At 31.5% G+C, this 22329-nt stretch overlaps 1 protein-coding gene across 2 annotated transcripts; it reads left to right on the forward strand.

The window, feature by feature from the left end:
- Positions 1-1253: 1253 nt before the first annotated feature.
- Positions 1254-12857, forward strand: LOC133205745 (uncharacterized). 2 transcript variants are annotated; one of them, XM_061341613.1, is made up of 7 exons: positions 1254-2229; positions 3220-3282; positions 8556-8760; positions 10805-10966; positions 11303-11513; positions 11707-11902; positions 12222-12857. In XM_061341613.1, the coding sequence occupies exons 3-7, from the start codon at positions 8587-8589 to the stop codon at positions 12421-12423; spliced, it is 945 nt and encodes a 314-aa protein (XP_061197597.1). In that variant the 5' UTR covers positions 1254-2229; positions 3220-3282; positions 8556-8586; the 3' UTR covers positions 12424-12857. The 2 variants fall into 2 exon arrangements, with proteins under 2 accessions (XP_061197597.1, XP_061197598.1); XM_061341614.1 differs by lacking the exons at positions 1254-2229; positions 3220-3282 and adding an exon at positions 8080-8145.
- Positions 12858-22329: the final 9472 nt, after the last annotated feature.

Genomic DNA, 22329 nt, shown 5'->3' on the forward strand with positions numbered 1-22329 from the left:
CAAAAGTTGGAAGAACGACGAAATAAGTTTCTAAAAGACATTGAATTTGGATATGACACCACTGAGGAATCTATTTGTTTTCATAACTTTGTTTCTTTCCTTTACTGGCAATAAGATGAAAGAAAAAGAGCAATGGAGTTCGCCACAAAGGCCCTTGAGCTGGGAAATGGGATCTCATCGCTAGGAGAAACGGAAAATATAGTTACAATATGTAATTTTTATCACTTTCATAAAGGAAAAGGAAATGTAGCTGAGGCAAAAATATTTCTTAGAAACTTTAAGCGTTTGTCAAAACGAGACGATTTTCAAAAACTCAAATATATTACAAAAGCAGAATTAGCCATATGCATTTCAAAGCTCGGTCCATTCTGTGCAACAAAAGCGATTGAGATGTTCCGTGAATCTGTTGACAAAATGTCTACATTTGTAGATTGCTGGCAGTTTTATTTGCATTGACACTAAGGAGAAAAACACATTTACTTGCCATTCAGAATAAGACGGATGCAGAGTTGATAGGGGAAGATACAGAGGCATTTGATATATTTAAGAAAGTCATTAATAACACTTCTTCGAAAAGTTTGAGATCAACATCATTATCTGAATTTGGATTAATAATTTTCAATAATCAAGACAAGTATAAGGACGAGAATTACATGGAATTCTTTGAAAAGGCGATAGAAGTTAACCCCAAGTCATACCATGCACTCCAGCGCTACGGACAGCACTTGAGATATCAGAAAAATCTAGAGAAATCAAGAGAAATACTTGAAAAATCTCTGACCATTCGAGAAACAACCATTGCTTATCATCATCTTGGTTTAACTTTTCAAAAAATGGTTTTACTAGAACATAGCGAAAAAAAGAAAGCAAGACATCCTAATCGTAAAAACATGCCAAAACAAGAATCTTTAAAAGTGGGGAGTCCTGATATGAAGAACAACTGTGATAAAGAAAAATTTGTGGAAACGAGTCAAGATTCCGGACAAGTGAGGGCGAAAATGAAATCAGTTAGATATGTACCGCGGTATCCAGGAGATGACCGTCTGCTGAATGCTGAACGAAATCTTAAAAAAAGCCTTACAAATAGTCACATCTTTTAATCAAGCACGATATGATTTAGGACTTGTTCAAAGAATGCTTGGAAAAAATTGACGAAGGTCTGGAGAATTTTAGATATATAACAGACAGTTACAGAGGAAGAACAAGTAACCAAATTCAACTGATTTCTGCGTACGAGCAACAAGCATTTTGAAGATTAGATTTATTTAAAACCAGTAAGAATGGAAATGATATAATCAACGCAGTAGACGCTTTATATAGAGCTTCGGATATTTTGTCTTTGTATATAGACGTTCTTCCAAAACTGAAAAGTGAATCCTCTTGCATCCAGGTGTTGTAAGAAATTATGAATAATATGAATGGTTGCACTCGGGAGAAGACTTTGCTCGTTTATATGAAAAGGCAAAGGAGTACAAAAAAGCATACCTGCTTTACTCGAAATGTGAGCCTAAAACTGCAGCTGTTTATCAAAGGATGGTTGTAAATTTAAAAGCTGCTGGAGATTATGAAAATGCCATTGGTATATTAAATAAACTCATTATAGATAAAGACCTAAAAAAAAAACCACCTAGGCAATTCATATTTCAGATGTACACTGATGCAGCAGTACATTCGATAGAAAAAAGAAATTTTGAGGAAACAAAGATGAGGCTCTTACAATGCCGGAAATGCATTCCAACCTGGGAGAAACATATTGACAACTGCATTGATGAAGATAAAGAACTAGATTTTTACATTCTGCACATATGTGAAGAAAGATGTCCGCTTGCAAGGAACCTTATTCGTATACTGAGACAGTCTATTTTCGTAAAATGGAACGTAACATTGAATGCGGATGATTGTATACCAGGACGTCGGATTCCAAAACATTATAAAGACACAATCAAAAGAGCAAAATTCATATTACTCTTTTATCATGAAAGACCTTTAAATTGTGATAGTATTAATGGCAAATTTCTTGAAATGGCACTGGAAGATCTTAGCATCGATTCAGAAAAGAATGTACTTAACGTGATATTAGGTGATGCAGAACATCCTTGGCGACACCCAACTGTCGTACTCCTGAATGATTTTGCCACTGTAGAAGAAGATGGCAAGGAAGACGCGGAGATGCATGTTTTACAGGGTCGTCTGACACTGGATGTTCTGAGGAAAACATTTGAACTTCATGTGAGTAAGATACCTCATTTTTAATACATTTTATCGGACTGTTTAGTTGATGAAGAGTAAATACATATCAAGGTAAGTTGTTTACATTTTTTGTCAAACTTTTTGGTAGTATTTGAGAGATGACACTCGGCTTGTTCTTTTCGTTTTATCAACTACTTTTTTGTCATTGTTCAATTACAATTTAAGGTTGATAACTAATCAAACTATATAATTTACAAAAATAATTAAGAGATAAAACTTATATATGAGAATCTTGTCTTACAGAGTATCGACCTTGCCTGTGTTCTATATGTATATTGACCTTTCTATTTATATATTGGACCTTTTACTAAAGAAAAATACAATTGCATATTTTTCAACCTACCAAATTTTAGTGATTGGACTATTTAAACTTATTACGTTAAACCATAATATGAGTCCAGCCCTATCAACCATTATTTCTAACAATTACTAGTTTAAAATTCTGTAACTGTATAATTATTCATTAAAATAAAATTAATTAGAAATCTACTTTTTTATACCCAGTGTTTTGAGCCTGAAATTTAAAGAAAACTTTTTTCTTTCGAGCAAAAAAAATTTTAGACTGAAAGATTTTTCCCAGATCATTAACGCAATATACCTGCAAATTAAATTTTATCAGTTTTTCATACATTTGCTTTGACTACAGACCAAGTTCAAATATTGTAAGAATAGTCTTTAATTTTTTTTCATAGATAATTCTTCATTAATAATTGTGACATAATTTTGGCTACAGGTATATGTAGTTTGGTACAGGTGTACTTATTTATAAATGCTTACAATTATTACAGTCGAAGATCCAGTCTCACTAGAAATCTCGTACATGTGCATGGTTATTATTCTCACGAATACTTTTGTTCAAGATACATGTATTTCATTTGCAAGGTTTTAGATACCAATTTATTGGTTTTATAAGTGTTTGTAATTACATTTTAAAGGTAAATCCAGTTTAACATGTGTTTTTTTTCACAGGAAATGAAAGATGCTTCCCAAAAGAACGCTTTTTCTTGAAGTGTGGACTTCCGGAAATGAGTGGTGAATATTGCAAAAAAGTGCACTATGATTTGGAGATATGAATACCGTATAAGTGGATTTTTAGCAAGACGCAAATTTAGCCATTTATTTAAAAATGGTATATGTTTTAGCGATAAGTAATTTTAGCAATTTTATAATGTCAAGAAATGAGCTATGTAAATGAGAAATGTAAGCGATATTCAATTTTAGCGTTTGTCCTCGTTTGTAATGCCAAAATTGAATTCTCGCTAAAAATTCTGCTTATATGGTATATATAAAATAGTGTTTGGTTATGTACGTGCGAGTGGAATATATTCGAATTTGAAATTGCTGACCGAAATTTAAAAAAAAAAAAACACAAACAAACCAGCCTTTGTGGGGTGTTGAACTATACATCTGTTAATCCTTATCTTTTTTTAAAATCTAAACTGCATGAAGATACGTGCATATCAGTATATCTAATTGTGGCCCTTCTGTTCTTGATCCCCCTTTGTGGTCCCACTCAAACCAAAGGAAAACTTTAAACTTTATGATAAAAATATATAAAGATAAAAAAAGATAGATATATGACTTTTTGCAATAAAAACCCTAGCTAATTTGGACCCTACCATATAAAGAAAAATAACTCTTCCAGATCTTTTGAAGCAATTTAAATATACTTTTCTCTATCTTTGCTTTCAATTTGACATAAAAATTTTGCATATCATGGACATTCACGTGTATTTTCTATTTATAAATTTTGGTAAAGATTCAACCAACGTTTTTTAAGAAATTGAACTTAAATGTTAAAAAAAGACATTTTTTTCAGAAATAATAAACAATATATCATTCCATTGAACATTATTTTGTTGTAAATTAACTAATACTTAACAGTTTAGAATGTTTAAGTGAAAAAGAAATTATTTTTAAGAGAGTTAATTGAAAAATGAGGAAATTGAATTTCATTTGAAAAATAATTAAAAATTCGTTGAAAATAATTAAAAGTGAAAATATCTGCATTCTGGGAATGTTGCAGGTAGTTCAGAACTTCTGTATACAATAAAGAGGCATTGGTATGCCAAATTATCAAATAGCACCAGGTGTGTTATTCTACCTTTAAACAGAGGCAATAATATTCGTACCGAAACCAAAATTGACTATATATGCAGTGACGCTTAAAATCGCTGATTAGAATTATAGTCACATAGAGCGACTCAGGCTGTTGATGAGCTGCAGAGCTGTACTTTCTGGTTGAGAAAATTAGGACAGATAAATCGCTGGTTCATCTGTCCGGATTTTCTCAACCAGAGAACTTCATTTTTTAATGGACAACCACTTGGTTTTGAGGGGGGACTGGCAAAATTTAATTTGTCGAGTCAGAATTTTTTTCTATGCCAGTCAAGGACATATTATTTATTTTCAAAAAAGATAATCAAAGACAGATTTAGAAAAAAAGGAAACACCTAATCTCCTAAACTCTCTTTCGTGAGTGGGTATCACTGGTCAAGGACAGGTTATGAATTATTTACTTCCTTTCCAGTCGAGAACAGATTATTTCCAAAATCTGCCAACCAATACAACCCCCCCCCCCCCCCGAACAAATGGTCGTCCCCGAACGAGTTTTTTGTTTCATACTGATTTCTCGATTACATCTCGGATTATAATTAATTTACTAAATTAATCAAGTTTCCTTAAATCTTAGATTTAAGTGTTTCTTTTTCTGATTTTTAAGGATATTTATCCATCGTCGAAGACTTTAAGAGGGTGTTATATATTTGGACAATTTTTCACTTTCTCTTTTCATTTTTAATCCCTCATCCCACACTGTATAGTGTTTGCATCGAGAAATTTCCCAAATAGTGATGTCTCCCTACCCAGAATTAAGTCTTCATCCAAAAAATGTCTTTCTGTTATTCTTTCATAGATATTTGTTGATAGGTTAACAATAACGTCTTCTAGTAGAATATCTAAATGGTAATAATATGTGAATATACAAGTAAAAGTTCCATTTATTATAATATAAAAAATGTGCATGTATGAATTGGAGAACATAAACTATAACAATCTGAAATCCATAGTAAAAATACTTCGATTTATTATAGTAAAATCTTTGATTTACTAAAGTAAAAACTTTGATACTATTAGTATAGTTAACTATAGTATTTTTTGTTAGGGCAATGTCAATCCAATGCCATGTATACTCTATGTAGAAGTATTAACTTAAAGAAGAAACACTTCACTTCATTATCACCTACACCAGACAAGAAGAAAACATAGAAATGATTTATTCATCTAAGCTCAATTAATATGAATGGTCAAAAGCATTTTCCAGTAAAGAAAAGTAATTGGAGTTTGTTTCAGAACCAAAATCGAAGGTAGGCGTTTGAATGAACATTACGAAGAGAAAATTGTCTCCAATCATCCACTCTGCTCAGATATCATGAAAGACTTTCTGTAGATTCTTTCGTACCCTCTTTCTTTACTCCTCACTGAAATATTAACAGCAGTGAAGGAGAAACTACAGGAGTGCTGTACAACAACATATTCCAAAAGTGTACCACAATATATTCAAGAAGTGGTTTAAATCAGATGTTGATACTTAAAAATTCAAAGGAACTTTTGTAAAAATTTTACCGAAATCAATGATATAAAACCGACTTTTCAACTCTGTATACAACCATTCCTCATGATAAACTAAAGTCCAGGCTTTTTGACATCATTGACGGCTGCTTTTTCTATTAAAATGGAACAAGTAAATTTACTTACTTTGTCATTGGTCATTTGCAAAATTATTTTGTTAAAAACATTCTGATTGTACAGACAAGTACTCTGAAGTTGATATTAAAAAGATGCTTGAGTTTCTGATGGACAATATCTATTTATGTAGTTCTTCCAACAAATATCGAAATGTCGAGTTAAAGGCCGCAGCAGGTATTTTTTGTTCTTCTCATGTTGAAGTTTCTGAATAATTCTGTTTCATATGAATGCAAAAATAGGTCTGCTTATAACGGGGCGCAGTTTGTACCCATGGAAATTCGACGATGTATTATCAATTAACAATTGTTACTTCCATACATATGTCGACTCGATATATCCCAGTGATCTTGAAATATAGGATATCACAGATTCTGACACATCTGTTTTATATTTGGATAATTTACTAGAAAAAGACGTTAATGGTAACCTAAACAACAAACCTTTATGATAAACGTGATGACTTCGAATTTCAACTTTTCAATCGTCGATTTAGCAATATACCCTTATCGCCTGCATATGGTGTTTATGTCTCTCAGTTGATTCGATACCCAAGAGTATGCTCTACGTATGACAGCTTTTTTTTAAAACGAGGAAAGCTTTTGACAAACAAGCTGATGAAACAAGGATATCAACAGTCTCGTTTGAAGTCATCATTTTGCAAGTTTTATGGTCGATCAGTGACCTTGTCAGCAAATACAACCTATCATTAAGTCAAATGCTGACTGACGTTTTTTTCATATTAATTGTTAGACCATTATTTACACACTGTATTATTGTCTATGGAATTTTCCCGATTTTTCCCGATCATGACAAGGAGCACACGGCGGGTGTGTCACCGGTCGGCAGGGGATGCTCACTCCTCCGTGACACCTGATCTCAGCTCTGGTGTTTTGGGGGGTTGTTGTTTGCTCTGCTTCCGATTTGTATTGTTTATATGGAGTTTGATCTTGAATATTGTTCGTTATCACCTTATTTCATCATTGTCCAGTCAATTTGGTGAAAATATGGGTCCAACGTTAAACTAATTGCAACACAAATTATTTAATTATGAAATATTTCTAGTAAACATTTTAAAGAAAATCTAATGATGGAAAGCATAATTTTGGCACTTTTAAATCAGCCTTGGGAATAACTGCAGACAACAGGCATAACTCTGTAAATCCATCCAGTGTTTCGCCGAGATATAAACAAAAGATGCATCCATGTTTTTTTTTTTTCGGTCCTGTAATCTGATTTTAACTTTTTTGAATCAATTAAATAGAACATTATTTCATACAGATATTAATTATAAATTTGAAATGTTTAATTTTTTTTACTTAATGTCATTCTTTTTTGTTAATTTGAAAAATATTAACATTAGTAAATGCAGAATTTTAGAAGAAATAAAAATAATTTTTTTGTTAGCGTAAGATTTAGTATGCATGGATCATTTATTGAGTAAATAATTACTACATTATATAATTCAAAAATAAAAACATATTAATAAAGACTTAGAGACTGAATTTGATTGATGTTTCGGTAACCTCTACCTTTTTTTTTTTATTGTTACATGTATGTGGCAAGGAAATGTAACATCACTCTGAAGTGAGCCAAGACAACTGTTTAAAAAATATATAAGTGCAAAAGGTTTTACTGTATCTATAAATGCAACTGTATCTATGAATGTCACTATATACAGTTTAATTCACTTCTTTCTTCAACAGTATTCAAGGTAGAAAATTGCAAATATATCTGTTAAACTCCAAACAATAGATATTTAATTAGGTTTTTTGTTTTTGTTTGTTTATTTTTGACATTTTTTCCCATGATTCTTAAAGATAATGATAAATAAATGTTTAATATTTTCAATAAAATTTTTTAAATTTTTTGCACTTTAAAAAAAGATTAAAAAAATCGTTATAAAAAAATATTTCAGCAGAGCTATAAATTTTACTCAGGTCAATCAGATACTAAAAGGGCATTATACCATCCCCCAAAACTGGTCCTCGATGAGAGAACCAAATTGCAAACTTTGTCACGTTTTTGAATGTGTGTATTTGTCATCTGCACGTAGATTATGCAACAAAAAGCAACGAATTACACAAGCCAAAGATGTTTTAAATGAAAGGAAGAATCATAATTTAGAATCTACGCTTTTTCACTTACGAGGTCGGTAAGACTATCATTTATAGATTTAGGCATAGTACAACTCAAGTGTATTGTTTGTAGAAAAGAATCAAATCAGTTTCTGTTTTAGGCATGTTTGTGAACTTTTGTTACTTTTTACTTGTTACTTAATACTTCTCTATAGATTGATTCTGCCGTGTAAATCATGTAACTAATATTAAAATAGATAAGATTTATGCTTATAACTTTTTCTCAATGAAATTTGTAGGTTTGTCTTAATTGGACTGTTGTCTCAATGTCTGTTAAAAAAAAAATAATTTTGACACCGACCTCTTGGTCTAAACGGCTTCCACAAAATCCATTTCTGGAGGATATATTTTATCCTCTGAAAACAGAGGATAGCGGTATCGCCACCCACCAGACTAATATACTTATACTCTCCTTCATTACAGGTAATAAAACATTTGACATAAAGCAGTTACTATGCTGGTTTTTGAGGCAGACACAAACAATTTGGCAATATGTGCCATTGTGACAGTTGCAATGCAGTTTTCATTTTTCTTGGTGGCTTGTACATGCAAGTTTGATAAGGTCACTGACTTTGCTGGAGGCACTAATTTTGTAGTCCTGGGAATACTGACATTTTTCCTTGCTGAGGTAAGTGAAAAACGACAGTACATGTATGGATAATGTTGCCGTTTTTCAAATGTAATTCTATGTTTAAGTGATGATACATTATCTATTATACAATAATCTATATTATTTATTTCGTTCATCAAAAAATGAATCTAAAACAAACCAGTCACATACTGTATGAAAGTTAAAGACTTTCATAAAATTGTGTGCTGTTGATTTTTTTTTTTTTCAGATTCATTTATCAATGAACAGAATAATTTATATAGTCAAAGCTTATTAGTTCAATTTTAGTGACAAACATGCTACTTTTCATGTACATACTCATAATAAAACAAAACCAGTGAATTTGTGCACAGAATTTATATGCCTTTGCTGTGCAGAAATATATGTATATGAATTATAAAGGGATCTAAAAGCCTGTAGTGTACCCTGGTGGGTATCATTTCCTAAACATATTATTGACAAATAAAGTGTTTTTGTCTTTACAATAATTTACCAAGTTCGTCAACTACATGTACGTAAGTTATGAAAATCTGCACATGCTGTTTTCAAAATGATTGCATTTATTATTTAGCATAAAAAAGGCAAAGCAAAACTTGCTTTGTTGTCAGTAAACATGTTAAAGGATCAATCAAGGTTCACAGAGTGCCACAGAAATTAGGAAGACGTGTCCTTATTTTTAAATTTAATTCTAGAAATAAACTTGCATGTTGAAATTAAAATTGTTGTCGAAGCATGTGCTTCTTTACAGAGTTATGCCTTTAATAAAATCCTAGAATTGATCAAAACCACCAATTATGCAACTAAATAATTTGCTTGACAGTCTGATTAAAACCAGCCCCCCTCCTTTTATCATCCAGGATTGGAGAAGGGGGGCTGCGTGGTTTTAATCAGACTGTTTGCTTGATTATTTTTCTTTTTTATTAAAGTAGATTTTTTTTACTTTGTATATTTTGATTAATAAGATAATATAGAAAATAATATTTCTTTAAAATTATACTGGGGGAAAAGATTTAAAGAAGCTTGATTTAAATCCTGAAAAGAACAGCATCATTCATTTAGGAAAGTGTTAGTTTATAATAATAACATTCTCATTTTCTTATTGTTCAGACATACGTTACTACAGTTCAGCCACTGATAAAATGTCAAATTCATAAACTAATAATTCTTGACTGATATTAATATTCCATTAGTCTATAGTAAGGAAAGTAAGGTGAACTGAATTATACACATATTGGCCATGTGCATAGCCATGCAGCCACCCATTATGTATATGCAAAGATCGAGGGCTTTAGAAGTTCCTTTAAGCTATGAATTAACTGGTCCAGATTGAAGTTAAACAATGTGAAGCAGTTGCAAAAATGAACCTCTTGATATAAAAAAAAAAATACATAGAAATATTATTTGGCTTTTTATCGGTAATTATTTTGTGATTATAATGCCCGGGATGAATAAAAACAGACAGACATTTTCCCAACAATGACAACTTATGATGATTATATGTAATAATATAATTATATGCTTTATTAAAACAACACCAAATGTACATGAGGCCAGGTTTAGGAAGTTTCATTTATATTCCTCTAGCAGTGAACATTTTAATCAGAAATGAGATGACTGGTCTTTAAAGGTTTTGCTGGAAAATATGCACTCCACTCCAACCATACGTGTTTGTCAGTGAAGCAATCAACACATTTTATTAAAGGTCTTGGGTCAGACCTTGTCCTATTTAGGGAAAAAGTCAACAACTTGCCAGCAATAAAAGGTTAACAACAACAATTGCTGGAAAAAAGTACTAGTTTTATTGTTTATAGCTCTCTTTAAGACCATCCTCTCTTCATTCTCAGTAGACATACAAAATATAATATTTTCATTGCCTACTTACATGTTTATAATCTTCCATAGGGTATTATATGAGAATCAAATAGAAAAATATCAAGTATTTATAGGAAATGGTTTAGGCTGAACAAAATTCTGTGAATATTAAAGATGTCTTTACAAATTTTTGTTTTATTTAATGTCAGAAAAGACAAAACAGATATAATTTTATTTTTATTGTTTGCAGACATACCAGTGGAGACAGATCATGGTGACTGTTTTTATTGTTATATGGGGCCTTCGTCTGTCTGGATATCTACTGTACAGAATTATCAAGATTGGTGAAGACAATCGGTTTGACGATAAGAGAGAAAACTGTCTTAAATTTGCTGGATTCTGGACCTTCCAGGTGCTGCAGATAGTTCATACAATTTTCATTTGTAGTCATTTGATGTTTAGGTGCAAAAGATAATCATCAATATGATACACATTTCTGATATTTTAAAAAGACATTAACATTCCCCCAGAAGTACTTTAAACCAAATAAAATGACTACAACTCTCAATTTAACATTCAGGTTGTTTTGATTTTAAGGAAAATGTGATTATTGTTTTTTGACAAAAGAAAAGGTAAACAAAATATGAACAATGCTATTGGGACAAACAAGCAGATTTGCTATCAAAATATGTATATTTATTCCCTCTACAAATATTTTGGATATTTACAGTTTATATTCTTTTTACAGGCATTTTGGGTGTTTACAGTCAGTCTGCCTGTAATATTTATCAATGCCCCAGACAGTGCTACATTTCTGACTCCTAATGATGACTGGACACCACAGGACATCATCGGTGCAATCCTCTTTGTCACAGGATTAGTGATCGAAACTTTTGCTGATTTCCAGAAGTTCGGCTTCAGGAATGATCGAGCTAACAAAGGGAAATGGTGTGATAAAGGTAGTAGCCTACCTAAGCTGTGATTTTTCTCAACAATAGATATTCATAACTATGCATACAACTACTAGTACATGTATATTGCTTACTAGAACACAAATCAGTCTTGTAGTGATATTCCAAGATGTAGCATTTACATGGTTTTGAACAACTGAAGCAGGTGGAAAATAACATAATTGTACACTTGTTATTGTAGGTGTGTGGAAAGTGTCCCGTCACCCTAATTATTTTGGTGAAATCATTATCTGGATAGGGATGTTTATCATTAGTACCAGTATCTGTGTGGATGGGAAGTGGGCTGGAGTTCTCAGTCCACTGTTTACAATGGCTATCCTACTCTTCCTTAGTGGCATCCCACTACTGGAGAAAAAGTCAGATGAGAGATATAGAAAGTAAGTCAACATTTAATACAAAAAAACCCCCACAATTAATGAAAGTTTATTAGCCTTGAAAAGTTGTAGAAATTAGATGACAGATTTATGGGTAGAAAGGTATGTAATCTAATGTGGTTAGAAAAGAAGCTAGGTGTTAAGTGTATGGTATCAAGATCTCTGATATTTATAATGCAATATTCAAAGTTCCTCTTGCTTACAAGAATTAGCCAATTTGATTCCCATATTCTTCACCACAAATTTATACATGTACCTATCTTTTTTCTTGGACTTTAGATTTCACTTACAAAAGCATTTTTTCGTGGTCTTATTTTTACAGGAATAAAGCATACTTAGAATACAAGAAAAGGACTAGTCCCCTGATCCCTGTACCCCCTCCCTGCTATGGTTGTCTCCCAGGGGCCTTTAAGTGTCTGTGTTGTTGTGAGTTCCCTCTTTATAATTATTTGGACCCAGAAGACGAAAAGGTCAGCATTAAGCCTGGAAGTGATAAATCTAACCAAGAAAGTGAAAAAATTTAAATTTACCAGGTATTATTGAAACAAAAGTAGCAAAATTGTGTATGCGACAGAACAACTTTTTTTCAGTTGAAATAAAGGTTTTGAGGCTGAGAGGAGAGTTGAAAGTGAAAAAAAATCTACCTCTGGTGTATGCAGTGCTACCTTAAATTTGCCATACATTGTCTCATTGTTGTCTTATGCCTCATTATATGTATTGTTTTGTTAGAGGTACAGATAGATTATTATACACTGATGGTGCTATGAAATATAAGAAATACAATGTACTGTCTAATTGAAGTCATACTATTTTTTTTCTTTTACTTAGATCTTTATTGCATGTAAAACATACAGTTAATTACTTATAACTTGGACATTTGTAAGCAACAGTACCATATTTGCTTGTTAAAATTTAGAGATTTAAATGCTGCAAAATAAATATATATGTCATATATATAATTTTCCATAAATTATAAGCTTTAACCGATTTTTTTTTTTGGGGGGGGGGGGGGGGGGTGGGGGGTGGGGGTGGTTAGTATATATCTATTACAAATTTATATAAGGGTGAAAAGATGGTAAAATTTCCAGCACTTACTTACATATAAGGATGAGGTAAATTTGTATCTGTTTTAGTGACTTTCTCTGATAATACCCTGTATTTTCTACACCTTCTAGCTATTTGTTGTAGATTTGTGTATCTCTGTGGATATAGTTTTCTTCACAGTTTGACTTTTGCCTCAGTAGGATGACTGCTTGTCGATTATTTTAATTTTATCCAAAAATACATAAAATCTTCATAAGATCAAGAGACTTAAATTTTTTAAGGTAAGAATTTATCCTGCATTTGATTAGGAGAAAATAATGAAATTGTTTTCATATATAGAAAGTGTTCTTAAAGGAGATGGGTGAACATGACGAGCGATAAGCCTATAGTGTGACAAACATGAAGATGAAAAATTAAATTTCAATTATATCAAAATTTTCCTTGATATTTCGTCTAACATTAAAATATACTTTAGGTAAAATCTCTACAATTTGTAAAAATCCCTCAAAGATTGAAATTATTTGCCTGTGAAATATTAAACACACACTAAAGCGGGCAAAAAGAGTCATTTTTTCATACTATAACACTATTTTTCGATATGAGTGGGTCTTCGCTCCACCTTTTTGAAAGTTAATTCCTAAAATGTGCATAAAAATATACATTTTTTGGTTACCAAAAATATGGAGCAATGACCCACTATTCCTTAAAAATATACTTATATGACATAACATTCGCATCTTTTCGAGAAATACTTGAAGTCCATTAAGTCAAGGGTCATATCACAAACATGATATAAATGCCACTGTTCATCAGGACTTGTGTAGTCTAGTGGTTAGTGTGCTAGTCTCGAAAGAAAATGACACTCGGCATTTTTATTGCTAGGGTTCGAACCCCATGAACACCACATTAATTTTTTTAATAAAAGAATAAATTTTGCCGAGAAAATTTTCCTCAGAAAAATTCTGTTTATCACAATTTCATAAATTTCAATAATGAGAATTTTACTCTAATTATTAAATTCACAAACTGAACATGATTTTTATATTTCTGAAGCTTTTGGCTTTCTGCACGCTATGTTCGCCCATCTCCTTTCAAGTTAATGTGAGGTGGGTAGTTTGAAAATTTATAGTAAACCATGCACTCAAGGACAGTAGTGTCCAATATTACATGTATCAGGTCAGTGTGGAAAAGTTGTTTAATATGTATTAATATGAAGCATCTTTTGCTGGTATTTGCTAACAGTACAAGTAGGAACTTGGCTACCTCTTATTTTCCTCATTTACCTCATATACTTGTACCTCTATATTTTACATGCATATACTTAATTTTATATTGCAAATCACTTCTAAGTGGAATGATTAGGAAAGTAAAGTATTGTAATGAGTCTTGGATATTTTTTTGTCCATCAAAATATGCGAAGAAGACCATACATATATATGACCTATAAAAAATGTAACAATGTCTTTATATATATACTTGTCTGAAGTAAATTATATCAGTATCTTTATTATTATTTTTTAGTTTTGTATTTTTTGAGCTATTTTTATTTAATAAAATCGTAGTTAAAATGACATTTTGTGTTTGTATTATAATTACAGGCCACCTTCAGTAATTTATGTATTAAATCTGCGTTCGTCTGCCATTAAATAATTGGCCAATATCAGCAAAGCTTGCAGAAAAGCATTACGTGAGTGTTATTTCTTCACTATGTCCATTTTAAAGGGGAAATTTAAAGGACTTATCGCATGATTTTTCAAAAATCGTAATTTTATGAAAAATATCTACAACCTTGTTTATTAAAATACTGAATACAATAAACTTTGTTGAAAGCATATTTTAAGAGATATTGGGAGTTGAAATTCAAATACGGGAATATGCATATTTCAGTCGGATTTCGGCGAGCTTGTGAATATTTTAATCCAGAGCTTCTTTGTTAGAAATTTATAAAACAAAGTATGATCCACATCCTCATATCATAGGTATAACCACCGCTTCGTTCATAGAAACTAATCAAGGGGTCCAGCCTAAATTCCTTTGCAAAGGCGTATTTTTCTTTGCAACAGAGAAAATGGCGGAGTCGAAGCGGAGACTGGAAAGAAGGCCAGTAAACATCACGAAATTTTTAATGATTCGCACATTTAATTCGGTATCAAAATATGTCGTTTCGGTGAAGCATTTATTTGTCTTTTGGGGGGATACTTTCGGATACGCACGAATTACATACCAAAAAATCTATTGAAATAAAACGACATGTCTTGCAGACACGGATTGAATACGTGTGTCATCGTATGAGGGTGAATACTGTCTTTTACAACAGAGTACATGTTGAATGGAAAATAAGAAAAAACTTATCTCATATATTACATCAAGACTCCTTATTCAAACATGACTTTCTGTGACAAAATGACAAAATTTTGTCTAAATTCCAAAATAAAGGTAGTATAAGAAATATTTCATTTGCATATTGCGGTTCAGGGCTTGTTTTCCTGTGCAAATCACTTTGCTGTATAAACAATACAGAAATTCATTATCACAACGATTACAAAAACGAAAAATACCGTCTGATAAATTTTAATTTAATCTGTACGTAAGTTTCAAGGTATTGCTTCCTTTAAAACTGTTTTCATAACCGGTCAAATGGTTTGGTTTGAACATATTTTATTGTCTATAAACTTTACAACTGGGATTGGGCAAAAGTTCTTAAAACTTAATACGCCCTCTCCCTACATATGAATTATACCAAAACATATTTACATATATGGGTTTCAGCTTAAAATGAATAAAACACAGAAAAGCATAATAATCAGAGAAACATTATACAATATACAAGCTGTATAGAATTTGCAAGAAGTAATTATTGCATCAACCAAAACGACCTGACTTTTTAATAAATGTTTGTACAATAGAAAATAAGTATTCATTTTCAACATTGTTTAACTTTTCATCTCCCCAGAGTAATGTATGAGTATCGACAGTATGTAATTTTCCCATTCGCAGAAATTTATCGAAAAATTCTTTTCTGGCTTCTGTATATTTTTTGCACGAGAAGAAATAATGATGGGTGTCCTCTACTCTTCCACAGGAACATAAGGGACTCAAGATTATATTACATCGAAAAAGATCGCTATTAAGTACACAGTTGTGTCGAAGCCTTGTATGTAATATATTTAAGCGTCGATTTCCGTAACTGAAGTAAGAGGGTGGCATAGTTTTATTATAAGAAATAGACTTTTTAAAAATAGATAATAGGAAGAATTTCTTACAACAAGAGGTAATGAGTTCCATTCATCAATAACAAGGGGAATGAAAGTTGACTTGTAGGTTTGTAATCTGCATTTGGGTATGTTATAGTTATGTGAATTTCTCGTACTGTAACTTGATGAATTACAACGCAAATTTGGGATTATATCAGTCAGATACTCAGGAACTTGATTATTATAAATTTTGTACATTGTAGTTAATCTAGTATTTTTCCTTCTTTCTTGCAATGGTTCCCATTCAGTTTCAAAGTAAAGTGCATCTTTAGAAGCTAACAGAGTTAAGCCTGTGACAATTCTAGCAGCACATAATTGTAATTTTTCTAATTTTTCGCTATCACCTACATTACACTCACCCCACACTAGTGAAGCATATTCTAATTGTGGCCTAATAAAGGTTGTGTACATGAGTGAAAGAGTTTTCCGATTTACTACAAATTTAAGTTTTTTTAATAAGCCCAATTTTTTATACGCATTAGTTAGAATGGTATCAATATGTGTAGACCAACTAAGATCATGTGAGAAAAAAATCCCTAAATGTTTATGCGAAGAGACAAATTCTAGCTGATTTTGCTGGAAGAAGAGTTTAGGATAATTAACACTTCCTCTCAAGTTGAAAAATATTGCTTTAGTTTCAGAAGAGTTAAATTTAAGAAGCCATTTTTTCGACCAAATTTCTAGCTTGTTAAGATCATAATTCAGTTTGTTTTCGATAGTATTGACATTTTTAGATGACTGCTGAAGGGAGTTATCATCTGCAAATAGTCTACAAAAACTTGTCATTTCTTCAGCAACATCATTTACATATATAAGAAATAATAGAGGTCCTAACACTGAGCCTTGAGGGACACCCGCATATAAAGGTTTTTTGTCAGATAATAAGTTTCTGTATAAAACTCGTTGTGATCTACCCTCTATGTAACTCTTTAACCATTGAAACAAATTTCCTTCTATACCATAAGTTCTGAGTTTAAACAAGAGACCCTTATGCCATACACGATCAAAAGCTTTAGAAAGATCACAAAATATCATGCAATGTTCACCGTTGTCAATAGCTTTAACAATAGTATCATATGTTTCAATTAATTGATATACAGTGGAGTGACCTGGTAGAAATCCAGCTTGGTATTTATAAAAAAGTTTGTTATCATGAAAGTGATTATACAAGTGTTTAAATATGATTCGTTCCATTACTTTACCAATACAATTCAACTTAGCAATGACACAGGTCTATAATTAGACATAATAGAAGGATCATCTTTCTTAAATAAAGGGAGAACATTAGCAACTTTCCATTTACAAGGAAAAATACAATCAACTAATGACCTGTTAAACAATAAACATAACGGTTTTACAATAGCATACATTGTGGATTTATCTATTTCAGAAAAGAGCACTCCATCAAACATGTCAAATGCAGGAAGATTATTACCAGCAAATATTTTCTTCAACAATACCAATTGACGCAGCAGGACTGTATTCATTTAATCATTATGGGAAGTCTTTTCGAACCAATGAAAAGTGTGATTTGTGTTAAAAAAAAAAAAAAATTATAATAAAGGTCTTATTAAATACCGCGAAAACTGAATGTATGCCACAAAACTCTTCCCAACTCCCTCTAATGTGAAATCTAAATACATCAGCATCGTCAGGAACTTGTAAAAATCCCAAGAATAAAAAAAAAAAACTATTGTGCACTGATTGAAATCATGAAGATTGTGTAAGATAATCAAGTACATTAAATCCAAAATGTGAAATATTCTTTAATTAATCGTCATATGAAGGGTTTAATGCAATATATTTCTTAAAATATTTTTTTCAATGATATCATCGCATAGCATTTTTAATCTCTTATGGAATTATGCTTTCGGGCCCGTAGTGCGTTGGGGGTGGGGGTGGGGTGGGGGGTCTAGGGATATTTTTTGATGTGGTTTAACAATGTAAATTTTGATTTGGAATCCCTCCATTTTTTTTAAAAAAAACATTGCTATGGGATTGACTTTTGAATATCATTGTTATTTTTTTTTTTTTTTTTTTTTTTTAGAAAACATCGTCTTTATTTGCGAAATAAAAATTGGAATAAAAATTGAGAAATTTAATTTTGTTGTTTTTTACCAGAAGCAAATAATATTTGATGCAAAGCCTATCTGTTCGTTGGGTGGGGGTGGGGGGGATTCCAAAAGAAATCTACCAAAAATAAAAAAAAAAAAAAAAAAAAAAAAAAAACCATTTCCATAAAGTTAATACAGAGTGATCTTTTTTTCAGTCACCAAATGTTTAAATTCTGTATTGATACACATGATACATGTTTAAATTTCGCCGAACAAATCCTATGCTAAAATACGAAGTTCATTCTAGTTACCTAATATGTATTTAAGTATAAATGATGTGTCTAAGACCCATCTTATATTACGAACGTATGGCAAATTTCAATGATTTTATTTTTAAAACAAATGTCCACATTCAAATACATGTATGCAAATTGTACAGATTCAACTGTCAAAACTTTTATTCGTGTTCACAGTATATATCGACAAGAAACATTTAATACATGCAATACTTGTGTACGAATACTTTAAGATGATGAAAGAAAATTACAGTTATAAAATTGTCATCATCTTACAATGTATCTCACTATATGACAATTTTCATCGTAAAAATAAATTATTATTATAAAAATTGAATTTCAGTAATTCATGAGTTACAGTACAATAAATATAGTTGATTTTCTACACCCTATACAGTTCCCTTTCCAATATCCCCACTTTCAACGATGATAGAATTTTAGATCCGTCGACCATAATCCACCCGATCGCAAACAGTCTAAATACTCTTTAGAACTTGCATATGCCCTTGTCCAGAATTGTTTTCCTTATTTACCAACCTCAGGTTTGAGCGTATCAAAGGATCAGTCTCTAGAGAGAAAAAAAAATAAAAAAGTGTATCAGAGGTAGGGAGAAACTAACAAAAAATACGCCCTCCCCAATTAGAATCATAGGATTTACTGTACACACAAATTAAATTATGCTGGGTGACAGGTGATTTTCATCGTGAAAAGTATGTATACAATTTGATTGCAAACACTATATTGCTGCCTGTAATTTTGGCGAAGAGGCCTTTTCAATATAACGACCAATGTTCTGAACCACAGATTTGCAAGGTAAACATGTCCTAATATCGACTTTGCAAAGTAATTTTAATCTTAAAGTCGTAAATTGTGGATTAAATTTCTAAAACTGGCTTTGTGTGAATGGAAATCGTGTTTTTCTAATATTTGACTGGAAATTTACAAATATATGTAATTTTTACAGCTTTGGACTGTGCAGTATGTTACAAATAACCGATGATTGGTTATGAATGCGACAAACAATAGAGACATGTCTATGGTTTTTCTTCAATAATTTTTTCATCTTAAAGTAAATCTCTTTAGCTTAGTTTTCCCATTGGAAAGGATGGATAGGCGCACCGAAACGTAACATCCATTTATCAAAATTAATGTTTATAGTTCCTAAATTTACACGAAAGTTACTGACCTCGTTTTCTTCTCCGCTTCGTATTCGCCATTTTTTCGGTTGCAAAGAAAAATACGCCTTTGCAAAGGAATTTAGGCTGGACCCCTTGTAATGCGAAAATATTGTACATTTGTATGTCTACTATATAATGCATTTGTATCAGGTCTACTGTATAATTATGTGTTAACGTTTACCCCGGCCTGTATCAGTTACTTAAACTTACCTTGTACAAGTCTCTCTCTCTCAGTAATATAAGAGATACATATATATTTCCATTTCTATTTGTTTTCTCTGTGATAACTCCTTGAAAGCTAGGAGAGTTGATTTCTTGATCATTCTAACGGAATGCAAATTTTGCCAAGCGAAAGGTCAGTAGCTAAGAGGGCATGATATGCATGTAATTCTCGTGCGGCTGTCTTTGTGTCTGACTCTAACTGTCTAAGGAGGCCTAATATGCATGTAATTCTCGTGCGGCTGTCTTTGTGTTTGACGTCATTGGGCGGGGACTATTGAAATTGACATGTGAGACCTCGTGTAATTTAAATCTATTAGTCTACTTTTTTAAAATCTAAATTAACAATTTTATTTAAGGAATAACTGTCTAATTTTTTGGATTCATGATGTGATCAATCGAGTGGCTTGCGTGATAATTTGCGTAAACGCCGAAGGCGTTTATGCATAAAATTATCACGCAAGCCAATCGATTGATCATCGTCATGAATCCAAAAAATCTGACTGTTATTCCTTATATTTACATGTTCCTGATTCTGCAAATTCCCGTGCTAATAGCCCCGCTTCTGTCTCTATTTGTCCCGCCCCTCACGTGATTTTTTTTTAACCGCGCCTATCGATGAACCAGTAGATTTATGTAGAAATAAAGTATTTTTACAATTTGTAATTTTATCTCGGACAAAGACATTGGAAATATAAATATTTCAAAATGAAATGGAAATATAAGGAATCGCTGTCTAGTTAGTAGAGTATGCCAGGGACATCAGCGATAGTTGGAAACGTGGGATAATTTATGCATAACGGGCTTCGCCCACGTTTCCAACTATCGTTGATGCCCTGGCATACTCTACTAACTAGACAGTGATTCCTTATATATATATATATATATATATATATATATATATATATATATATATATATATATATATATATATATATATATATATATATCAGACTAGTATTAAACATTAATTGATACGTGATGTCTGAGAAAAAAATATTAGAAAATAAACGAATCTATAAATCATTTCTAGGTATACTTTTCTGAATAGTCTTTTTTGTTAGATCCAGTCTATACAAATATTTATTGGCACAAACACAATTACAATAATTGGCAAAGGCCCAATGAACATCATTAGATAATATTTACATAATTTATGTAGTATTAAGTAATTGACTTCTATGTTCAAAACAGTCTCTAATAAAATTCACAGTAACTTTTAAGATTTTATGTATATCACTGTTTAATTTTCACATGTATCTTTCATTGTAAAGATTTATATTTTTCTTTGTTTTATTATAAATATTCCTAAGGTATGTGTTTCTTAGCTTAGAATAAGATTTACAGTGAAAAAGAAAATGAATTTCATCCTCAATCACATCAGTATTGCAAGCATTACAACATCTTTCATTTATTGATGTGGAACTATATCTAACACTTTCTATTGCAAGTTTATGTGTACTTAGCCTAATTCTACTAAGAGAGGATCTCTCAGATCTTTTTCTGAGTAAATCAAGATAATGACTGAAAAATTATTAGAAAATAAAGAATCGATAAACCATTTCTAGGTACTTTTCTGAACAGTCTTTTTTTGTTTGATTCAATCAATTTTCGAGTTAGGCGGTAACCTACATGTATAAGCTTTTTTTAAAAGTATATTTGTATCAAGGTTAGATCCACCCCTGTATAGCCAAACATTTTCTGGGAAATTAAAGCGAAAGTTAGTTCATTAAAAACTTTACTTAATAGAGCAAGTAAGACCCTATCAACTTTTTTTTTTATTTTCGGAGAGCTACACTTCTGCATCCAATTAAAGTGGAACACTTTGGCAGAACAAAACTTAGAAGTAAGTAAAGAACTTTGTAAATTAGGTAGTTATGACACAAGCACATGTTTGTCCTTTAGTGGAACTCATCAATATAAAAAACGTTCGCAAAATTTTGTCACGTACGTACTGTTGAAGAGTTTCTTCTTTTTCATGGGCTCGTTTTTTAGGTTTTATGTTCAACATGCCCGTAACAAGAAGCCTGCTGAAAAACATAATTTTTGTCATAGACTGGGGATAGAAGTTAGTTAGATATAATATCTTCCTGGACCTCGATATTAGCTTTGTTGATTAACGATAAGAATAGTTGGGATGGTTAATAATATTATTCTACTACTTACTACAACATAAAACACCTTTTTACTGTCTTGGGTAATTTTTTTTCATATTTCTTTATTTACCTTTGAATTGGCATACATGTATATACATGTATTTGAATTGAATTTGTAACTTAAACTGTTAAACACGGCTTATCTATTCAACATTGATAAAAATATATTATACAATATACGCTGATACTATAGTAAAAAGAGGAAGGCAATATGTAGAGGTGGCTTTGT

Source organism: Saccostrea echinata, unplaced genomic scaffold, assembly GCF_033153115.1.
Source record: "Saccostrea echinata isolate AGI-Se365-2 ecotype Australia unplaced genomic scaffold, CSIRO_AGI_Sech_v1 ptg000054l, whole genome shotgun sequence".
NCBI classification, from domain to species: domain Eukaryota; kingdom Metazoa; phylum Mollusca; class Bivalvia; order Ostreida; family Ostreidae; genus Saccostrea; species Saccostrea echinata.